We start from the raw sequence: 17,686 nt of genomic DNA on the forward strand, positions 1-17,686 counted from the left end.
GATTGGTGGACCCCGCGGCTCTGAGTTCTCCGTGCGGCGCGTGGGGACAGAGGCGGGCCCCCTGCTGGGCCCTTGTAGCGTTGTAGTAGGGGAGAGCACCGTCGGCATCCTCCTGGCGGTGCAGCCCCCCCACCGCACCCCGCAGACCTGGGGGCAGAGCTGTCCCCTCCCCTGCAGCGTGGGGCGCCCAGACGCTGGGGGTTAGCATATAAATATCCAGCTGCCCGAGTGGCCCGCCCCTAATATGTAGCTGCTGTTTGGAGGCGGGAGAGAGCCTGACACCAGTGGCTCTCGCGGGATGAGGCACTGATCAGATACTCCCGTGCTTCTCTTCCCCTCCCTGTCAGAGCGGGGTGTGGAGACCAAACGTTCACAGCCCAATGAGGCTGCAGTCCGCACTCTGCTGGTCCTACATGTGTGGACCGTGGAGGCGGTGTGCGCCTTCTGTGGGAGATCTGGGCCCTCTCTTTTCATTGGCACAGTTCTGTGTTTCTCTGATGGAAACAGGCTACGAATTGTATCCTATGCTTCGGTTTTAGGAGAACGGGTGCGGCATTTCTGAGGAGTTGAGGGGACCAGAAGAACTTTTCTTCTCTGCCACACAACTGAGTGGGGAATCTGGCTTTTGGAATGGTCCCCTGCCACCCTGTTAGAGGTTTTGAGAATAGACTATACCTCTACTGGAGGAAAGGATCAAGGGATGTGAGATGTGGGGGCTTGATTTAAAGGGGGCATGGGGGAGTGGAAGTGATGGGCCATGTTTCTGTATCAGGGACTCCACAGAAGAGTTAAACAAACTAAACCAAAACTGGGCCCAGGCCCCATGGAAACTGTTCTCACCAGCCAAACTGAGGAAAAGAGCTTGCCTGAGACTCATTAACATGGGGGACTTGTTTAATACCCTCTGAGCTGCTGCTTCCCCCATTCCTGTCTCTGGCCTGGTTTCATGCTTGGCCTGGGTTTTCCAATAGTTGCTCTGAGATATAAGATAAATATTTCCTGTTTTCCTTTTGAGGGTTTTTTGGCTGACCGTCCTTTGTCTTGCAGCTTAAACAAGATGAAACGGAGCTCATCTTCTAGTGGTAGCAATGGCCAGGCCTCCCTGCCGCCCCTTCGAGTCCAGGACAGAGGCAGTCTGCATACACCTCAAGCAAGGTGTGTGCTGCTGCTCTCAGAGTATTATGGTGATGTAACTGGGAGGAGGAGGGTTGTGGTTATTTGTTGTGGCTTTGGTGTGAAGGGATTCACTGTTACAATAAATGGCACTTAGATGTCTAGTTCACATCTAACCACACCTCTGAGTGATCTATTTATACTGGTGTAAATTTATAATGTAGACCTCATTTTAGATAGGTGGCATTGGTAGTACCTCCTGTAAATTTCACCTGTGTAGGCAGGTTCATGGAAACAAGAAGACCACAGTGACTTGACTTAAAGGAACAATGTCAATTTAAAAATAATGCATTGTAAACTAATTTTGTTACTAACTCCAAATTAAAATTTTCAGTATGAAAGATTTTTTTTTAAAAGCTATTTAAAGGGACATTGTCTATTTCAAAACTAGTCATTTGTCAATTAAAAATGAGTTAAATTACTACTATGCCATCTAATTGGCCCACTTGCCTATGGGGGTTATTTATGTCACACTCTTATTTTTCAGTGTCTTTTCTTTCCATTGTTGCTGTGCAAAAGACCCACACAAACCGAGAAACTGTGGAGGAAATGGTGCTTCTGACAGCAACGTGTGAATAATCACATTGTTTTTTAAATCCAGAAATGTAATTAAAATAGATTCCTAATAACCTTGGGTCTCGTAACAATAGTTGCAAAGCTACTAGCAGCAGCACAACAACTCTTTAATTTAAACAGTGTCACTGTCTGTTCTATAGAGAACGATCCTACATAGGGAAACTGAGTCTATCTAAGTACACGGGTGATACTCCGAAGCAAAAACCAACTTCTTTGTGAAGAGGTACTGTTACAATGCTTAACTTGTGTCTGTCAGTATTTCCTATATAAAATGGTGAATAGTTAAAATCTAAGCTTCACTGTAAAAGTGGCTTGCAAAGGGGGGAAAATGGATTTGTCCGTCCCCCCCCCCCCTTTTTTTTTCTGCTTTGATGTATAAAGGAGACGTAAAAGATTTTTGTTTTTTCCTCAAAGGCGCTTTTTTTTTCCTGTTTCATTTTTCATTTGTTTGATTAGAGAGTAGACACATAGCTTTTAAGCACAATTACTATGTTAATAAGGATCATGTAAGTGCATAGGAAGATTGCTATCCTATATGACAGAGGCTCTTAACCTTTCCAGACTACTATACCCCTTTCAGGAGGCTGATTTGTCATGCATAGCCCAAGGTTCACCTCACTTAAAAACTACTTGCTTACAAAATCAGACATAAAAATACAAAAGTGTCACAGCACACTATTACTGAAAAATTCCTTACTTTCTCATTTTTGCCATATAATTATAAAATAAATCAATTGGAATATAAACATTGTACTTACATTACCGTATATAGTCTATAGAACATCATAAACCAGTCATTGTCTGTATGAAATTTTAGTTTGTACTGATTTCACTAATATTTTTTATGTAGCCTGTTGTACAGCTAGGCAGATATCTTGATGTACCCCCTGGAAGATCTCTGCATACCCCCAGGGGTGTGCATACCGCTGATTGAGAACCACTGCTGTAGGAGACCACTGTAGCAGGTTCCAAATGCTTCAAAAGGAATGTGTAAATATCCCTATAATGGACAAGTGTGGAATAATTTGCCTGTGGGGCAGTTTTTCCTAACTGCCTTCATTGAGTGGTTGGTTTATGCTCTGAAGTATGAGGATTTTATAGTTCTTGTGCAGTTTTGACATCCTATCTGGTGTAATTCTGGGTTCTCTATAAATGTTAAAAGCACACATTATGTAATCCAAAACAGTTTAAACTTCTCTGTTTGGTTTCAGGACAAGTGGTTCTGGAGTGTCACGAAATACTCTATGGGTGTTTTTTGCTGGTACAGAAAAGTTAAAGGATCCCAGGCCACTTCATGACAAAGCTTACATCCGGCAGTGCCTCCGACAGCTGTCTGAAGTATTCCTTGGTTCCCATACAGTGTGCCATTGCTTTCTGCTATTTCTGCTCATAATGCAGTTGTACTCTAAATGCAAACATGGGATGTTGTTATCTTTGGTGATAATTAGTTTATTCTATTACAGCATTAGGATTGTACAAGTGGTACACAGAAGACGAAGCTGCTAGCTTGTGATAAGCAGGTGTCAGATTGGGGAGGAAAGTGGTGGTGCTCTAATCAGGTTATGCCTGCAATCCCAGAATAGCTGAATTTTTCTGATAAAATGAGCAGTTGATATTAAAGTTGCTTTACTTAGGTAGGGCTTCAAAATGAACGCCCTCTTGAGATGGATGGGGCCAGTTTGCATCTCTCTTGTGCAGCTTAGTAAGAGAGCATGGCGTTGGGTCACATTTGGAAGATTAGCATCTACAAGGGCAAGAATAATGCCATTTGATTTAGTGTTTGCAATCTCTACATTTTCAGTTAAAAACCAGATACTGTTGAGCCATCAGAAGTGCTGGCACAATGAACATCTGTTCAATTAGTCACTGTTTCAATTAGCATTGTTGTCCTCAGCAGGTAAATAACTATCTATGATTATCATTGCTATAGACAGATAGCATATACAAATCTCATCTTATTCACTGGCTCATCAGATATGTATGTATTTTTTCTGAGTCTCTCCATCACCCTTTTGAATGTTAGATTCTTCCAGAAATATGTAGCTGTAATGAGGGAGAGTTCTTGATATTTTCAAATTTAAAACGCATTCAGAATGTATTGATCAGTGTATGTATATTGATTTCTTTTAGGGGCAATCTAGATTTACTATTCCTCACCTTGGTCAATATCTGATTACTAGTCTGCATTAATCTTTGTGTCTTGCCTTTCTTAGTTTCTTGTAGAGAATGGCTATGCCCAGAATGTCTCTGTGAAATCTCTCCAAACTCCATCTACTAAAGAAGTTTTCAGAATTTTTGCTTTTATATATGGCTTTTTATGCCCTTCTTATAAACTTCCTGATTCTAAAATTGAAGAGGAGATCCCAAAAGTCTTTAAAGAACTTGGGTATGTACCAAAGCTGATCGGAGATTGTATAAAGTGGGCACCCTTATGTTCAAAGGGACAGAATTGAGATAAAGATCTGGATTAAAAAAAATTCTGATAACACAAAATTGATAACACCTTATCTTTTCTAAAGCTCCCCACTGCTGAATCCAGGCTGTGTGTGTGAAGAAGGCAGTGGCTCTTGTGTCAGGCACTGCAATGGAACACAGGTGCCACCTTGGTATACAAGGCGTCAATTCCTTTCAGTGAAGGCATTGCCACCAGGTCACTGCAGCCCTCAGGCGGCATGACTGTCTGATTTAACTCAGCCTCTCGTTGGTTTTACTTCATGTTCCCTTAGGGCAGTGGTTCTCAACTTATTTATCGTGGGCTGCATATGCAGCTCTCTGGGTATTACGTGGGCTGCATCTACACATATATATATATATATATATATATATACACACTACCTGTAGGGCCCTGAGGATGTCACATGGGCTGCAGCTGTGTGTTGACTGGGCCCTGGGTTTAGAGCCACTGCCTTAGATATCCTGCTGTCCTCTAGTGTTTCAATCTCCACGTTTTCCTCCCCTTCTAAGAGTTTGAGTTGGTTCTATTTGCCAGTATCGTTTCTAGCTATTATTGGGCTGCAGTGTTCAAGAAACACTGGAAAATACTTGAAGCTGGAACAAGAGCATCTTTAGTCTAAATATTCTAGTTTAAAACATGCACTTCCCTGTATTACTTGAGAGTTAGATTGATAGTTGATTTGGATGTTTTTTGTTTTTTTTTTTTTTAAGGCCAGAAAGGACCATTAAATCATCTAGTCCAACCTCCTGTGTAACACAGGTGATAGAATTTCAATCAGTTATTCCTGTCTTAAGCCCAAAAATTTGTGTGGGACTAAAGCATACCAATAGTAAAGATAACACCCAAACCCATGAAAACTGAAATAATTTTTAAAATGTAATTCTTTCACCACTTCTGTTCTGCTATTTGCCCTTCGTTTATCATAGACAGTGAAACTAGATGGCTGTTTTACTTTCTGGTTCCTGTGCTCTGCCATGATGCTGTTCTGTTTGGGTTTCTGATTTTGCAGGGAAATATTTCTAACAGAAGGAACCATTTCTACTAGTAGATTTGATTTTTTTTTCACACAATCAAAGCCTTGGATCTAACTACTTGAGTTTCATTTTTCAATGTACCTATGCCTGACCAGTCCCACTGTGGATTTCTTCCAAAATTGGGGAAATCCCTGTTAAATGACACAGTGGGGCTTTGTCATTTCTCAGTGATTTCAGATAAAGTATACTCAATTTACAACTCAAGGGTATTTTTCTAATTGCCAGTGCCACAAACTCCACCTGGTGTCCGTAATTGAGTTGTGCTTTTAAAAACTTCTTTACAAGTTGTAAAGATACTGCAATTTGACCATAGCGGACAGATTTTGTTGATGCCTGTAAGAGGGGAAAAAAATCAGTTCATAATCTATAGTTCTCACAATAGTGAAAGTTCATCAATAAAACAAGCAGAAGTCTGTGTGTGTCCAAGAAATCAAATTTATTTGGCAGAAAGATGTCTTCATTCTCTGCTGATTATAATCACGCTCAAGTAATTGGAAACTGCTCTGACTTTTCTTTCCTTGTAGGTATCCCTTTCCATTATCAAAAAGCTCCATGTACACTGTGGGTGCACTGCATGTCTGGCCTCTGGTCTCCGCTGCACTAGTGTGGTTAATAGACTGCATCAAGGTATGGCGAGACTGAGTTGAGAAAAAGGGGAAGTCAGCTCTGATCTAACGAGTCTGAGCTGGGAGTAGGGAAATATGGGTTTTGTTCCAGGTTCTGCCATTGACCTTGGACTAGGTAGGGCCAGAATGTCAAGGTATTTAGGTGCCTGAAGAAGCAGAGAGCCCCTAGTGGGATTTTCAAAAATTACCTAAGCAGGGTGGGCACCTAACTTCCACTGAAATTGATGGATTTTAAGCACCTAACGTATAGGCACCTAGTAGGATTTTCAGAAGTGCTTATCTGCCTCTTTAGGTGCCTAAATACCTTTAAAAATCTGGCCCCTAATCCATATGCCTCAGTTTTTCCATCTGTAAAATGGGTACGGTAATACTTCCTTACTGCACAGGTGGGTTGTGAGTATACATTCATTATCTTCTTTGAAGTGGTTTGAAATCCTCAATGAAGTGCTACAGAAATAAAAAGTAGTAATAATGACAAATAATACCTGCAGCGGGTAGGTGGTGTAAGAGGAGAGAATAAACAAGAGAAAACAGGTCTGTATTAGGTTTTGATAGATTAAAATCCTCAATTCACTTCTGTAATCCTCCAGGGTCTGGAATTGGCTTCTTGTAGCTATATGGCTCTACAGCAATAGATTCAGAACCTGTCTGGCTTTTTCACTGAGATCAGATGCCTCAGCAGCTTTGTCTGCTTATGACGTCTCTGCATCTTTTGGAGGAAAAGTGGCTTTTTCTACAGTAACTGCCTCTTATCTTATCCACAGTCTGTTTTCCTCTAGAAAATATCATTTTATTGGTAATCTTTGCACATTGTGGAACCCAGCTGGGTGCATTTCTGGGGGTGGGGAAAATAAGCCATCTCTTGTACAAAATCTTGCAGTCTGATGATCTCTGTGAAAGCCCATTAAGGCGATTGCTATCTTACTCATAGGACTTTATGGTGCTTTTAGGTACACCTGCCTTGTTGACTACTTTCTGAGTCAAGCTACAGCACTTTAAGCTTATCCTCAAAATATGTTTTCTCTTTCCTCCCATGATTTTAACAGTGTTTCCTCAGAAGTTGGTATTCCATTAAAATGTCATCTCTTTGAGATGCATTACCATTAGTTCACTAATGGTTTGACCCCTGCAATCTGAATCTTTTTTTTGACCGGATCAGTTACGTTAATTGTAAGGTACATGTCAGTTATCCAGGTGGTGTGCAGGGACTTGTTTTTCACTGATAAAAGTCACAGACAAAATATACTGACACTTTGACAATTGAACAGGCTGCTCTGAGCAGAATGTGGTGCCGCTCCCATTAATCCTGGGGTATTTCATCCATTCTTTCCATCGTTCCTGCTGACATTGTGTCACATCTAACCTTCTGCTAACAAAGATTCCAGTGCTCCATCAATGGATGTAATGCTATTCTATGAAGTCAGGGGTCCACCTGACCAGGTTACTGTGTCGTCAAAACATCATTTCCCATGCAGTTTTGCCAAAGGAAACTTTGGCCTAGGAATCCCCAAGATTCTTTTTTCAGCATTTTGCTGTGGTACCAGGGTTCAGCTTATTGTTTGGAGATAAAAGGATGCTTCCACACCAAATAAATGGGGAGCTCCGCGGGCGTGCAAACCACCCTGAGGGGGCTAGCTCTGCCTCTTTAAATTGTTTTCTTAATACAAATGTGACTCTGATATGGAGGCTAAAGAGGGGGAATGTAGAACAAGGATCTCCAGTCAACAATGTGCACTTCTAATTTGTGAGATTTCCACTCTGTCCCTTTTAGATATACAGTGTCCTGAGAGAGAACTCAGAGGGGCTTGCTAATGCTCAGTGCTGGTCAGGAGAGGCAGACAATGAAATTGTACTTCAAAAGGTATCGTACTGTATTAATTCATCAGACAACATTCACTACACTGTCAGGAAAAGTAGTGAAGGCAGTAAATGTACTCCCATTTTGTGTGGGGTTTTTTATTTGGATTTTGATCTGCCTTTTTTCTGTTCATACTCAAGTATGTATTGTTCTCCATGCTTTTCCAAAGAGGTAGACAGAATGTGAACGTAAGAACTGTTCTATTAAAATAACAAAACAAAGAAACACAAAAACCCCACACTGCTTTCTATAACCAGTTGGATACCTCGGTTTACAACTGGCCTGGGATGTCGCTCGCCATTGGATTAGTTACGGAAGGGAAGGGAGAAAAGAACAGCCTTCATGTCTAGCTTATTTCGGGAGGCAATTTGATCTGCTGGATAACGCATGGGATGGGGGGTCAAAGCCGGACTCAGTTCTTCACTCTACTACTGACTTGCTATGTGGTCTTAGGCAATTTACTTCAGCTTTGTTTTCCCTTGTGTAAAACGAGGATACCACTGATCTACCCTTGGCAAGTACATTGAGAGGTATGGCGGAGACGTGCTATCTTACTCAAAAGGCAAATCATTTTAGACTAAGAAGTTTGTACTCATCATTTGTACCTTTATAATACAGTGCTGGGAGAGGAATGGATCTGCCATCCTCTGGGGTTTTTTTTTTGTTTTTTGTTTTCCTCTCCCCCCACCAAGTGGCCAATATCTTGGACCATTGCCTGAAGCCACCTCTCTTTCCTAACACTGTCAGCACATGCTGCCCTTCCCACAGAAGCAGTGGGAGTAGATGAAGGGAACATACTGCTTATGCTACACTGGGATGAAGTGGCATGGAGGCATGGCCAGTTCCTTGTAGGGGGTCCCACTTTGGGACCACATGTGTGAATCAAAGGCTTTTTCCCTATCCCAGTAGCTAATTACTTGACCTCTCAAATCACAGCAGCTTTTCTCTGCTCCGAGGACGGTTGGTTGTTTAACTACTCCTCTCTGCCCACCCATAAATCACATGGCAATCGGATTTGGGAGTACCAATCCCACCTCAGATAAAATTAGCTTCTTCGTCTGTGAGGCCTAAGCTGGCTCCTTTGTGGTGGGGGCCGGAGAGGGATTTTCACAAACCTGTGTCGGTTTCCCACCTTAGCACCTGGGATGCTGCCCACATAGTTCTGGTTAGCTTTGGCTCTGATATCAGGCCCAGAGAAACCCAAGTCACAGCCTGCAATGAGCAAGTGGACACCCAGGCTAGGGAACAAAAAGATCCGAAGTGAAAGCTTCTTTTTAAAAGCAACAAAAATAACCCAATCTTCTAGTTGGAAACTTGTTCTAAAGCATCATCTTAGATTTAAACAAGGTGGTTTGTATGGGCTGTCATTATGCTCAAGCTTTAAACAGAGCTTGGGTTCTTATGTCCATTTTAATTATATTTAACTAACATGTTGATTTGCCACGTGGCTTTGTGGGTCAAGATTACTTAATGTGTTTTTAAAAGGATCTAAAAACCGCATTGTTCGTCTTCAGCTATTTATGGAGTACACTGAAAAGTGTTATGGTCATTTCATGAATGGAGGAGAGGCTTTTGAAGAGATGGATGCAGAACTGCAGGCAAAACTCAGTAAGTGTGGCTATATGAATTATATATTGAAAGGAACCACGTGCCGGCTAGTAGAATTCTGGGCCTTGTTACACTTATTGCCTTCCTTACATGGCTTATGGTAAAGCCAACGTTTTCAAACAGCCGCATTTTTCAAATACTGGTGTCCAGCTATGGATTTGAGTGCCTAGAGTTAAGCACCTCAGTTCATAGTTAGATGTCTTAATTAGGAAAACGTCGATGTTTAAAAGTGTTGGTCTAAGTGTCTTCACTACGGCCATGATTTTCAGAAGTCCAAGTGACTTCTGGTGCCTCAGTCTGTGGTTGCCCAATTGGAGGTGCCTTAAAGGGGCCTGACTGTCAGAGGGCGGGCACTCAGCACTTTCTGTAAATCAGGCCCCTTTATAATGTCTCAAGTTGAGCACCCAAAATCACCAGCCACTTTTTTTGCCTATACGTCCTAAGCTCACCATCTATTGATTAAGACAGCCGGTTTGATATCGGGTTGGGATTCCACACCCTCTCCTAGAACTAGCAGCAGCTCATCTGCCTGCTCACAGGACACTGCAAGGTGCTCCTTTTTAAGAGTGACTCTCTTTTTGTGTGGTTTCTCTTTGCAAATCACTTTGAATATTGGAAACTGACTTCCATTTTCCTTTTCACACTGTTTCGTTCCCAAGACCGGGTTTCTGTTGATATGCTATAACAAGAGATGACACTGCCACCTGTCTTTTAAGCATTTCTCAAGTGCCTGACACTACAGTGTTGCAGAACTGTTGTCTGGCATGAATGTAGAGTCTCAAGGGTTATTCAGATCCAGTTTGTTTCCTTGCAGAGACAATGTTTAAAGTAGACAATTCCAAAATGGAGACCTTAGAAGCAGAGAACAAAAGGTTGAATGAAGAGCTTGCAAGGCTAGAAAGAGAGAAAGCAAGCAAGCCGGTTAGTAAACACATCTTTCTACTTCTTTTAACTATATCAAAGCTGGGTCTCCCCTTACTGGGACTCCAGATACTGCAATCTCACCAGTAACATGTACATACTGAGCAAGATGGGGGGCAGCTGAACCAGAGGCTCTTACATTTTTGCTTCCTGAGGTGATAAGAAGAGGCTGAGGTGTATTGCAAAGGGAATGAACTCCAGAGCTGCAGGTATCACCTGAGAGACTCGCCACTCTTGGCCCCAGCTGGTGGAAGAGCCAAGTCACTGTCTCACTCTCCTAATAGCATCTTGCTTTAGTTTTAAAAAAAGTCCTATATGAAAGTTCTCATTTAAAGCTCTAAATTCATGGAAATCTGAGTTGAGGCTTCTCCCTGTCCTTACAGAGTTATGACTACTTACTGCAGTGCATCTGGTACATGAGACTTAAGCATTATTAGACTCCTGTGATGCATGACAGCCTCAGCTCTGATCTTCTTTTCTCCAATAAGTTTTAGTTTCTTTGTTTCAGTTTAGCTGGTGTAATGATGGAATTTAAAATTCTAAACTCCCAAGAGCTAATTTATCAGGTCTGGAATAACAATATCTGGCAGGCTGAGACTGAAAATTTGATCCACACAAGCCAAAATAAGATAAAGGAAGGAAGAGGCTTTCAGGCTAGGAATTGTACAGGGATAGAAAGTGTGGCAGGGTTCACCGCCATTTAGGCTTGTGAGGAAAATCAGCTGGTACCAAGGCAGATAATTAAAAAAAAAAAAAAAAAAAAAAATGCAGCTGAAAATCTGTCATCCAGCTACTAATGTTTCTAGTAGCCACTGTAAAGCAGGTATTCTTCTATATACCAGTTAGGTTGTTCACACTCTTCTCTCTTCTCAAAGGATCATCTAGACATGCTGAGGAAGCTGAAAGCTTCACTGCAAGCTGATGTCGAAAAATATCAAGCTTACGTAACCAATCTGGAATCCCATTCAGCCATTCTGGACCAGAAATTACATAGCCTCACTGAGGAGTGTGAGGCATCAGGTGAGGAGGAAGCTGCATCAGAGATGATGGATGATGATGATGCGTCAGATTGAAGCCTCTAAAACAGAAATACATTTGTTCCATGGATGGATTTGTACTAAAGGAGAATTTTACTTGGCAAGTAGTTTTGTTGAACTTTATGGGAAAACAGTGAGGTGGTACATGCAGGGGTAAGTGCTTCTGGGACCAGAAGGTGCTGAATGCATCTTTAAAAGACACTGCCTTGATTTCTAGGGGAAGAGGAATTGTCTTTTGAGACCGAGAGATGTAAGTTGTCTGGCTGTTGAGTGTGGGAGATTCTGCCCTTGTGGACCAGCTTCCTTACAGTTGGTCTCCTTCCATAGCTCAGTGAGGGAAGGAAGCAGAGACTGATCTCGCACCTAAGCTTTCTTGCTTCAAATTAAAGGAAAATCCTTCCACTCTGAATAGTGAAATCACAACTGCCAAAGTTGAAAGCCCTCCACTCAGATCTACTGATTTTAAATGGATCTCCCTATTCTAGAACAAAGTGGCAGCATGAGGGGGAGAAGGGCCGTGGCCCTCTGAAATGTGCACATGGAGCCTGAAGTGGAGACCATGCTTAAGGCTCACCGCACTTTTGTGCGGTAGGTTAAAGTTTGTAGAGCACTTCGAAGACGGAGAGGGCCATCCGTGTAAGCAGTGCGCATCAGTATTACACCTAGGAGTACACATCACTGATGAACGGCATGTCCCTACTGGAAAAGCAGGGGTGGCAACTTAGCAAATGTCCAGAGATCTCTAGCTCCTCTTTTTGTTGTTGACTACAGGATTGGAAGCTGAAGTGATGAAGCAGGAAAATGCCCGGCTGCAGCACATTGTTGATAATCAGTTGTACACAGCTGTGGACATCGAGAGAATAAACAGCGAGAAAGATGAGCTTCAGCAAACCATCGGCAAGCTGACCAAGGAGCTAGAGACAGAGCAGCAGCACCTATGGGCCGAGGAGCTAAAATATGCGAGAGGCAAAAAGTTGGTGAGTGACGCCGTTGGCAGGAGCTGGGAGAGGCAATCTGGCAGTTTGGATAGTAGGGGTCAAAATACAAAAGAAAAAGCTGGGAGCCGAAGCGGTTGCTATCAATTATTTTTCTAATTACCACTAGACCAGGGCAAGCTGAGTGACTCTAACAGCTTAAAAATGATTTGTTACAGTTCACATGTGCATATTTTTGCTCTTACTTCCAGTAGGCCTGGAGTCTGTCTGTTCGGGTACTTGTTTGTGCACCGGCAGCCAAGGCCTGATTCAATGCCCACTTGAATCAAGGGAAATCCAGGCCCCAAGAGGCCACAGCAGGAAAGTGTATTGCATTCAACTGTAGTGGCAGAGAGAGCAAAGGAATTTGAAATAGTCTGAAGAACCTGAACATCATTATCCCCATTTTACAGATGAGGAAACTGAGGCACAAGCAATTTGTTACCTGCCCAATGACCGACAGTAATTTAGTGGCAGAACTACGAATTGAACCAAGGGGCCAGATTCTCTACTGGTGTAAACTAGTGAAACTTCTTTGACTTCAATATAGCTATGTTGACTTACACCAGCTGGCCCAGTAACTAAGTCCTAGTCTGATGCCCTTTCCTCCGGACTGTACGGATTCAAATGTCTTCTCCTGTTTTCCCTGCCCTTTGTCAAAGTGAGACGCCTGCTTCTAAATGGGACCCTTGTGCTTCATAAAGTTTCCCAAGCCACTTCAGGGACTAACACCACAGGCAAGAGAGGAAGGATGGTCCAGTGGTTAGGGCACCAGTTTGAGAGTCAGAAGACACGGGTTTTATTTCCTGCCCTGCCAGACGTCTTGCGGGACCTTGGGCAAGCCATTTAGCCTCTGCTTCAGTTTCCCATCTGTAAAATGGGACAACGGCCCTGCCCTATCTCACAGTGGTGCTGAGGATAAATGCATCCGAGTGTGAGGCACTCGGTTACTATGGTGATAGGGGCCACATAAGTATCTTTGACAGCCTTTACATTTGTAAGGCTGGGTCACTTAACTGTATTCTAATTACTTCTAAGACACCTCCTAGCCAAAAATCTTAAATTTTTTACACACACGACTCCAACTTTACAGATAGGCAAACTGAGGCACGAGGGGGTGAAGTGTTTTGCCCATGTTCACTAAGAAATTTGCAGCAGAGCAGAGAACAGAGCCCAGATTTCTGTACTCACTTTCCCATGCTTTAGCCACAATACAATCTGTCCTTCTTACAAGTAGCTTCTAAGGATGCAGACTGGGTAATCTTCTTTGAAGACTCAAGGGATAAGAACTGTTCAAGTCTACCTGTATAGGCCATTAAGCTTCTAGGGACCTTGATCAAATCACATTACTTCTCTGTGCTCTGGTTTTCCCATCTTTGAAACTGCGATAATGATACTGACCTTCCTATGTAAAGTGCCTTGAAATCGAAGGATGAAAATCTGCTGTATAAATAGCAGAAATGGTCATTTCACGTCAAAGCTTCCAATGCGCGCTAAAATTTCAAAATGTCTGTGCAGCTATGAAGCCATCTGGCAGTGACACCCTCTTGGAGGTGGCAACAACAGTGATCTGTCATAGAAAGTTACCTTTTCTATTCATTGTTTCTCTCTTACCATTCCCTCCAACTCCATGTGTCTCAGATTGAAGCACAACTGGATGATTATCACAAACTGGCTCGGAAACTGAAGCTAATCCCAGCAAGCATGGAGAATTCCAGAGGTCATGATTTTGAGATTAAGTTTAACCCGGAGGATGGACCCCTTTCTCTGACCAAATACAGAACGCAGATCAACGTAGGTGTGCTTTGACTGCTTTTGTTCACAACATTTGAGTCCTTGGAACAGGGCCCATGCTTCAGCTGTGAAATGTTAGTTAGCACACAAGAAGGGTCGACCTTGAACAGTCCCTGCTATAAATGCAGTACAGTCTAACCTAGTTGCTACTAGAACTGGGTGAATACTTGATTTTTTTCGGTTTGGTGTCCCAACAGAAAAATCGGGGAAAATATTGGGTGTCTAGAACAGAAACTGACTTTTTTTTTCCCCCTACAAAATGAAAAACCAAAAAAGTTCAGGTTGAACTAAATGTTTGAATCTACATTCAAACCAACATTTCCAAAATGTTGATTTTTCAGGTGGGTTGGTTTTTTAGTTGAATATATATGCAAAGAAAAAGCATTCGTTGCTCAGCTCTCATTGCTACAGAATGGCGTGCTGGGGGGGGGGCGGTGTTCTGGAGGAAAACATCAACAAGCCAGATTTCTTGAATCAAAGAAGGAGACAGACATACTTGGGTTACAAAGAAAAATGCAGGGATTGGGTAAAACTTGCAATACCTCAGAGGAAAACTGAAGCCATCTTCATCTCACTTTTTTCTTTGTCTGCTGCAGCACCCTTTACTGCAACCATTTCTAACCTACTGAGCTGCTTCTATTCCTTCACCCCTGCCTACTGTGCCATGCTGGGCTGCCTTTTAGAAACATAATGGAAAATACCTGCCACCAGGCAACCATGTCTGTCCGCCACATAGCTGTATCTCTGAACTGTCTGTGCGTCTCAGCAGTGCTGCACTTGTTTTGAAGTTTCAGTGAGGTTAAAACACTGACCTGCCTCTGATGCAGGGCTGAATTTTACCTGGCAGGGGGTAACTTGTATGTATGGGGGGAGGAGGAAGAGAGTACACGTTTTGGGATGTGGGGAGGAAACCATTCTCTAGCAGGCTTTTTTTTTTTTTTTTTTAAATCTTCTAAATCCCACAGATACCCATTAGTGGGCAGAATTCAGTCAGTGATGCCTCTTAAATTGCAGACCTGTTAACTATATCACATGGCTCTCATCTGTGTGTGTATGTATCTCTTCCATGTGCATTACAGGTTCCACTTATGCAGATAATAAATGAGACTGAAGAGGCAATAAGTAAAGCTAGTAACAGGAAAATCAGTTTAGAGGATACATTAGAACAGGTGAGTTAAAAGCTTTACACATCATTGCTTATGATTAGGTATTAAATATTATTTTCAGAATGGTTGCATTCTGGCAGTGATTCAGTGGGCTATATATTATATATCGACATTTCTAGTTAGAGAAACCTACTAATCATATACTATAACTTCTCTTAAATCAGCTTTCTTTAATAGAACACCTGCCACACAATATTTTCATCCAACTGTGTATCGTTTGGTGCCATGAAAGCATGTAAATATAAGCAGAGGAAAGCTAACGTCCCACTTAGCTGTCCAGCAGAGGGTATGGATTATAAGGCCAACTACCAAATTCCCTATAGGTGTTAGTGCAGATCTGTAAGTCAAGCAAATGTGGATTTTCTTCTATTCAATAACATGCAAGAGTAAATGAATTCGGCAAGCAGAAATACCAGGCCTATGCTATATAAGATGACCTGTTTTGTAAAATGGTGAAACAGCCAATTTAAGTGAAATGTTTAAACCCTGAACACAGAGAAAAATGTACTGTCAAAATATATTCTTAGTTGGCAATAAGTCTGCTGCCCCTTGATTTGTTTCAGCAGGGAGCCAGACTTGACAAGGAAATACAGATTACTCCTAAAAAAGCAGTCAGCAAATTAACCTGAGTTGCAGGTGCTATGTATGCTAAAGTGGATACCGTATTGCTAGTAACACAAATAGTCATTTGTAATCAGCATCAGCAGTTTACCACCTCAGTTCTCCAGGCCTTGGCTGCTCAATTAATCCAAATGAATTGAGCACTGTACCACCTCCTGAATCTGAAGTATTATACCTCTACCCTGACACCTGCAACAAAGCACGTAGGACAAGTGATTCAGCACTGGAATCACTCCACAATCCATCCAACAAAAAACAGGCTAAATGCCGAGACACAGGCTTGGTCCCTATGTTGGGTCAGTGGAGGAGGTAGCAGCAGGATAAAAGCCTGTTAGCCACTGAAGTGTTCCAGCAGACAATACCGCTTGAGCTAGGTAGTGGAGACTCAGACACTGATACTTAATGTACATTGGTGTCCAGTTAGTCTCTAAAGAAGCAAAGATTGCTGGAATTAATCCAGAAGAGAGAGAGAGAATAAAATGTTCATAATTAACCTTATCCTTCCTCTAGTTCAGGAAATAGGAGATGCATTAGTCTGCTGAAGGTGTGTGATAGAATAATTACTGTACAGGGAAATGCATTGCATCACTCCTGGAGACAAAACTATTTCACATTATTTTATATAATAGAGAGTTTATATTTTGTTTTTACTACAAGTCCATTCACTTTTCTGCCTTTTCCAGATGCCCATTGAAAAGGGTTATTTTCTTCTTGCTTGTATAAGTGCAAGCTACCATAGAATTATAGTGCTACTGAAAATAATTTGTATGGGTCAAAGGTAGTGTACAAAATTTGAGCATATGAGTTTGGGAAATTTTCACCTGAAAAGAATAATCTCCCAGCACCTTTCTCTGTTCCTGAGAGAACATAAATTCATCTGACTTCCTGATGTGAGAAAATTAACATGACATTAAATCGTTCTACAGTAGTTCCTTTACCTTAATGTCTATACTGTGAGTTCATGCTGAACATTTATCTCTAGCACCTGAGTAAGGGTCCTTGGCCTTCATTTCAGCCCCCTATAACTAGTCTGTTGTTTTGAAGTGCTATATTACTCTGAGGTTTTGCAAGATGTTTGCAAGATTATTTTTTTAACCCAATCTGCTCTTGAAGTTGAATGTGATGATAGCAGAGAAGAAAAGTTCCATAAAACTGCTGAAAGAAGAAGCCCAAAAGTTGGATGATCTCCACCAGCAGAAGCTCAAGGTAGGTAATTACTTTTCTAAAGTGAAAACAAATGAGGAGATCTTTGAATGAGCAGGCCTAAATTCTACACTGACTTCCATCCTATGTCACGCTGAATTTAGCCTGATTGTTCAAAGCCATATAATGATTAATCAAATGGGCCTGTTCTAGATGGCATGCAGCATATAAGTAAACAGCTGGCATCTCATCAGTAGAAACTGCTATCCCTCTGCCTAACTTCCAGCAGAAGAGCTCTGTTCCCCACACACCCTTTGGATGTTGTTTGTTGTTGGAGATACGCTGCCTCTGGTTTCTTTCTGAACGGTTGTCAGGTATGGTGCCCACTTTCTGTTGAGATGGAAGTATTTAGATGCCCAGTTTAATTCTTGGAACAAATCTCTTGTTACAACCTTTTCCCACAGCCCTTTCTGGGCCTGGAACTGCCTTGTTGATGGCTTCTCTATAGAAGAAAACAGTCAATTCATACCATGCTGTGGTGTGTTGAGGGCCTCAGACTGCCTTAAACTGGTCCTAATCTCACTTGTTCCTCACCTACGGTGAGGGGGTAGAGAAAACCCTGTGAGGTTCTCAAACACCATTCCAGGCAGTGTGCTTGTCTAGGCAAGTGCCAACATACATGGACAAGGCAAAAGGTCTT

General features: G+C 42.1%; 1 protein-coding gene across 3 annotated transcripts in view; it reads left to right on the forward strand.

Moving 5' to 3' along the window:
- The window catches only part of LOC137151725 (kinetochore protein NDC80 homolog), a 23,914-nt gene continuing 6,228 nt past the window's right edge, over nt 1-17,686 (forward strand). The window contains exons 1-13 of one of the 3 annotated variants that reach the window (XM_067546093.1): nt 1-655; nt 1,048-1,155; nt 2,961-3,087; nt 3,963-4,135; nt 5,763-5,865; nt 7,636-7,725; nt 9,237-9,330; nt 10,145-10,251; nt 11,127-11,271; nt 12,060-12,265; nt 13,904-14,056; nt 15,136-15,225; nt 16,957-17,049. In XM_067546093.1, the coding sequence (XP_067402194.1) occupies nt 1,058-1,155; nt 2,961-3,087; nt 3,963-4,135; nt 5,763-5,865; nt 7,636-7,725; nt 9,237-9,330; nt 10,145-10,251; nt 11,127-11,271; nt 12,060-12,265; nt 13,904-14,056; nt 15,136-15,225; nt 16,957-17,049 (1,479 nt within the window). In that variant the 5' untranslated portion in view covers nt 1-655; nt 1,048-1,057. Of the gene's footprint in view, nt 1,156-2,960; nt 3,088-3,962; nt 4,136-5,762; nt 5,866-7,635; nt 7,726-9,236; nt 9,331-10,144; nt 10,252-11,126; nt 11,272-12,059; nt 12,266-13,903; nt 14,057-15,135; nt 15,226-16,956; nt 17,050-17,686 lie in introns of all 3 variants that reach the window. The other 2 variants (XM_067546094.1, XM_067546092.1) reach the window with 2 other exon arrangements.

This window comes from Emydura macquarii, unplaced genomic scaffold (genome assembly GCF_026122565.2).
Source record: "Emydura macquarii macquarii isolate MOO-44397 ecotype Brisbane River unplaced genomic scaffold, CSIRO-AGI_Emac_v2 contig_1119, whole genome shotgun sequence".
Classification (NCBI taxonomy): domain Eukaryota; kingdom Metazoa; phylum Chordata; order Testudines; family Chelidae; genus Emydura; species Emydura macquarii.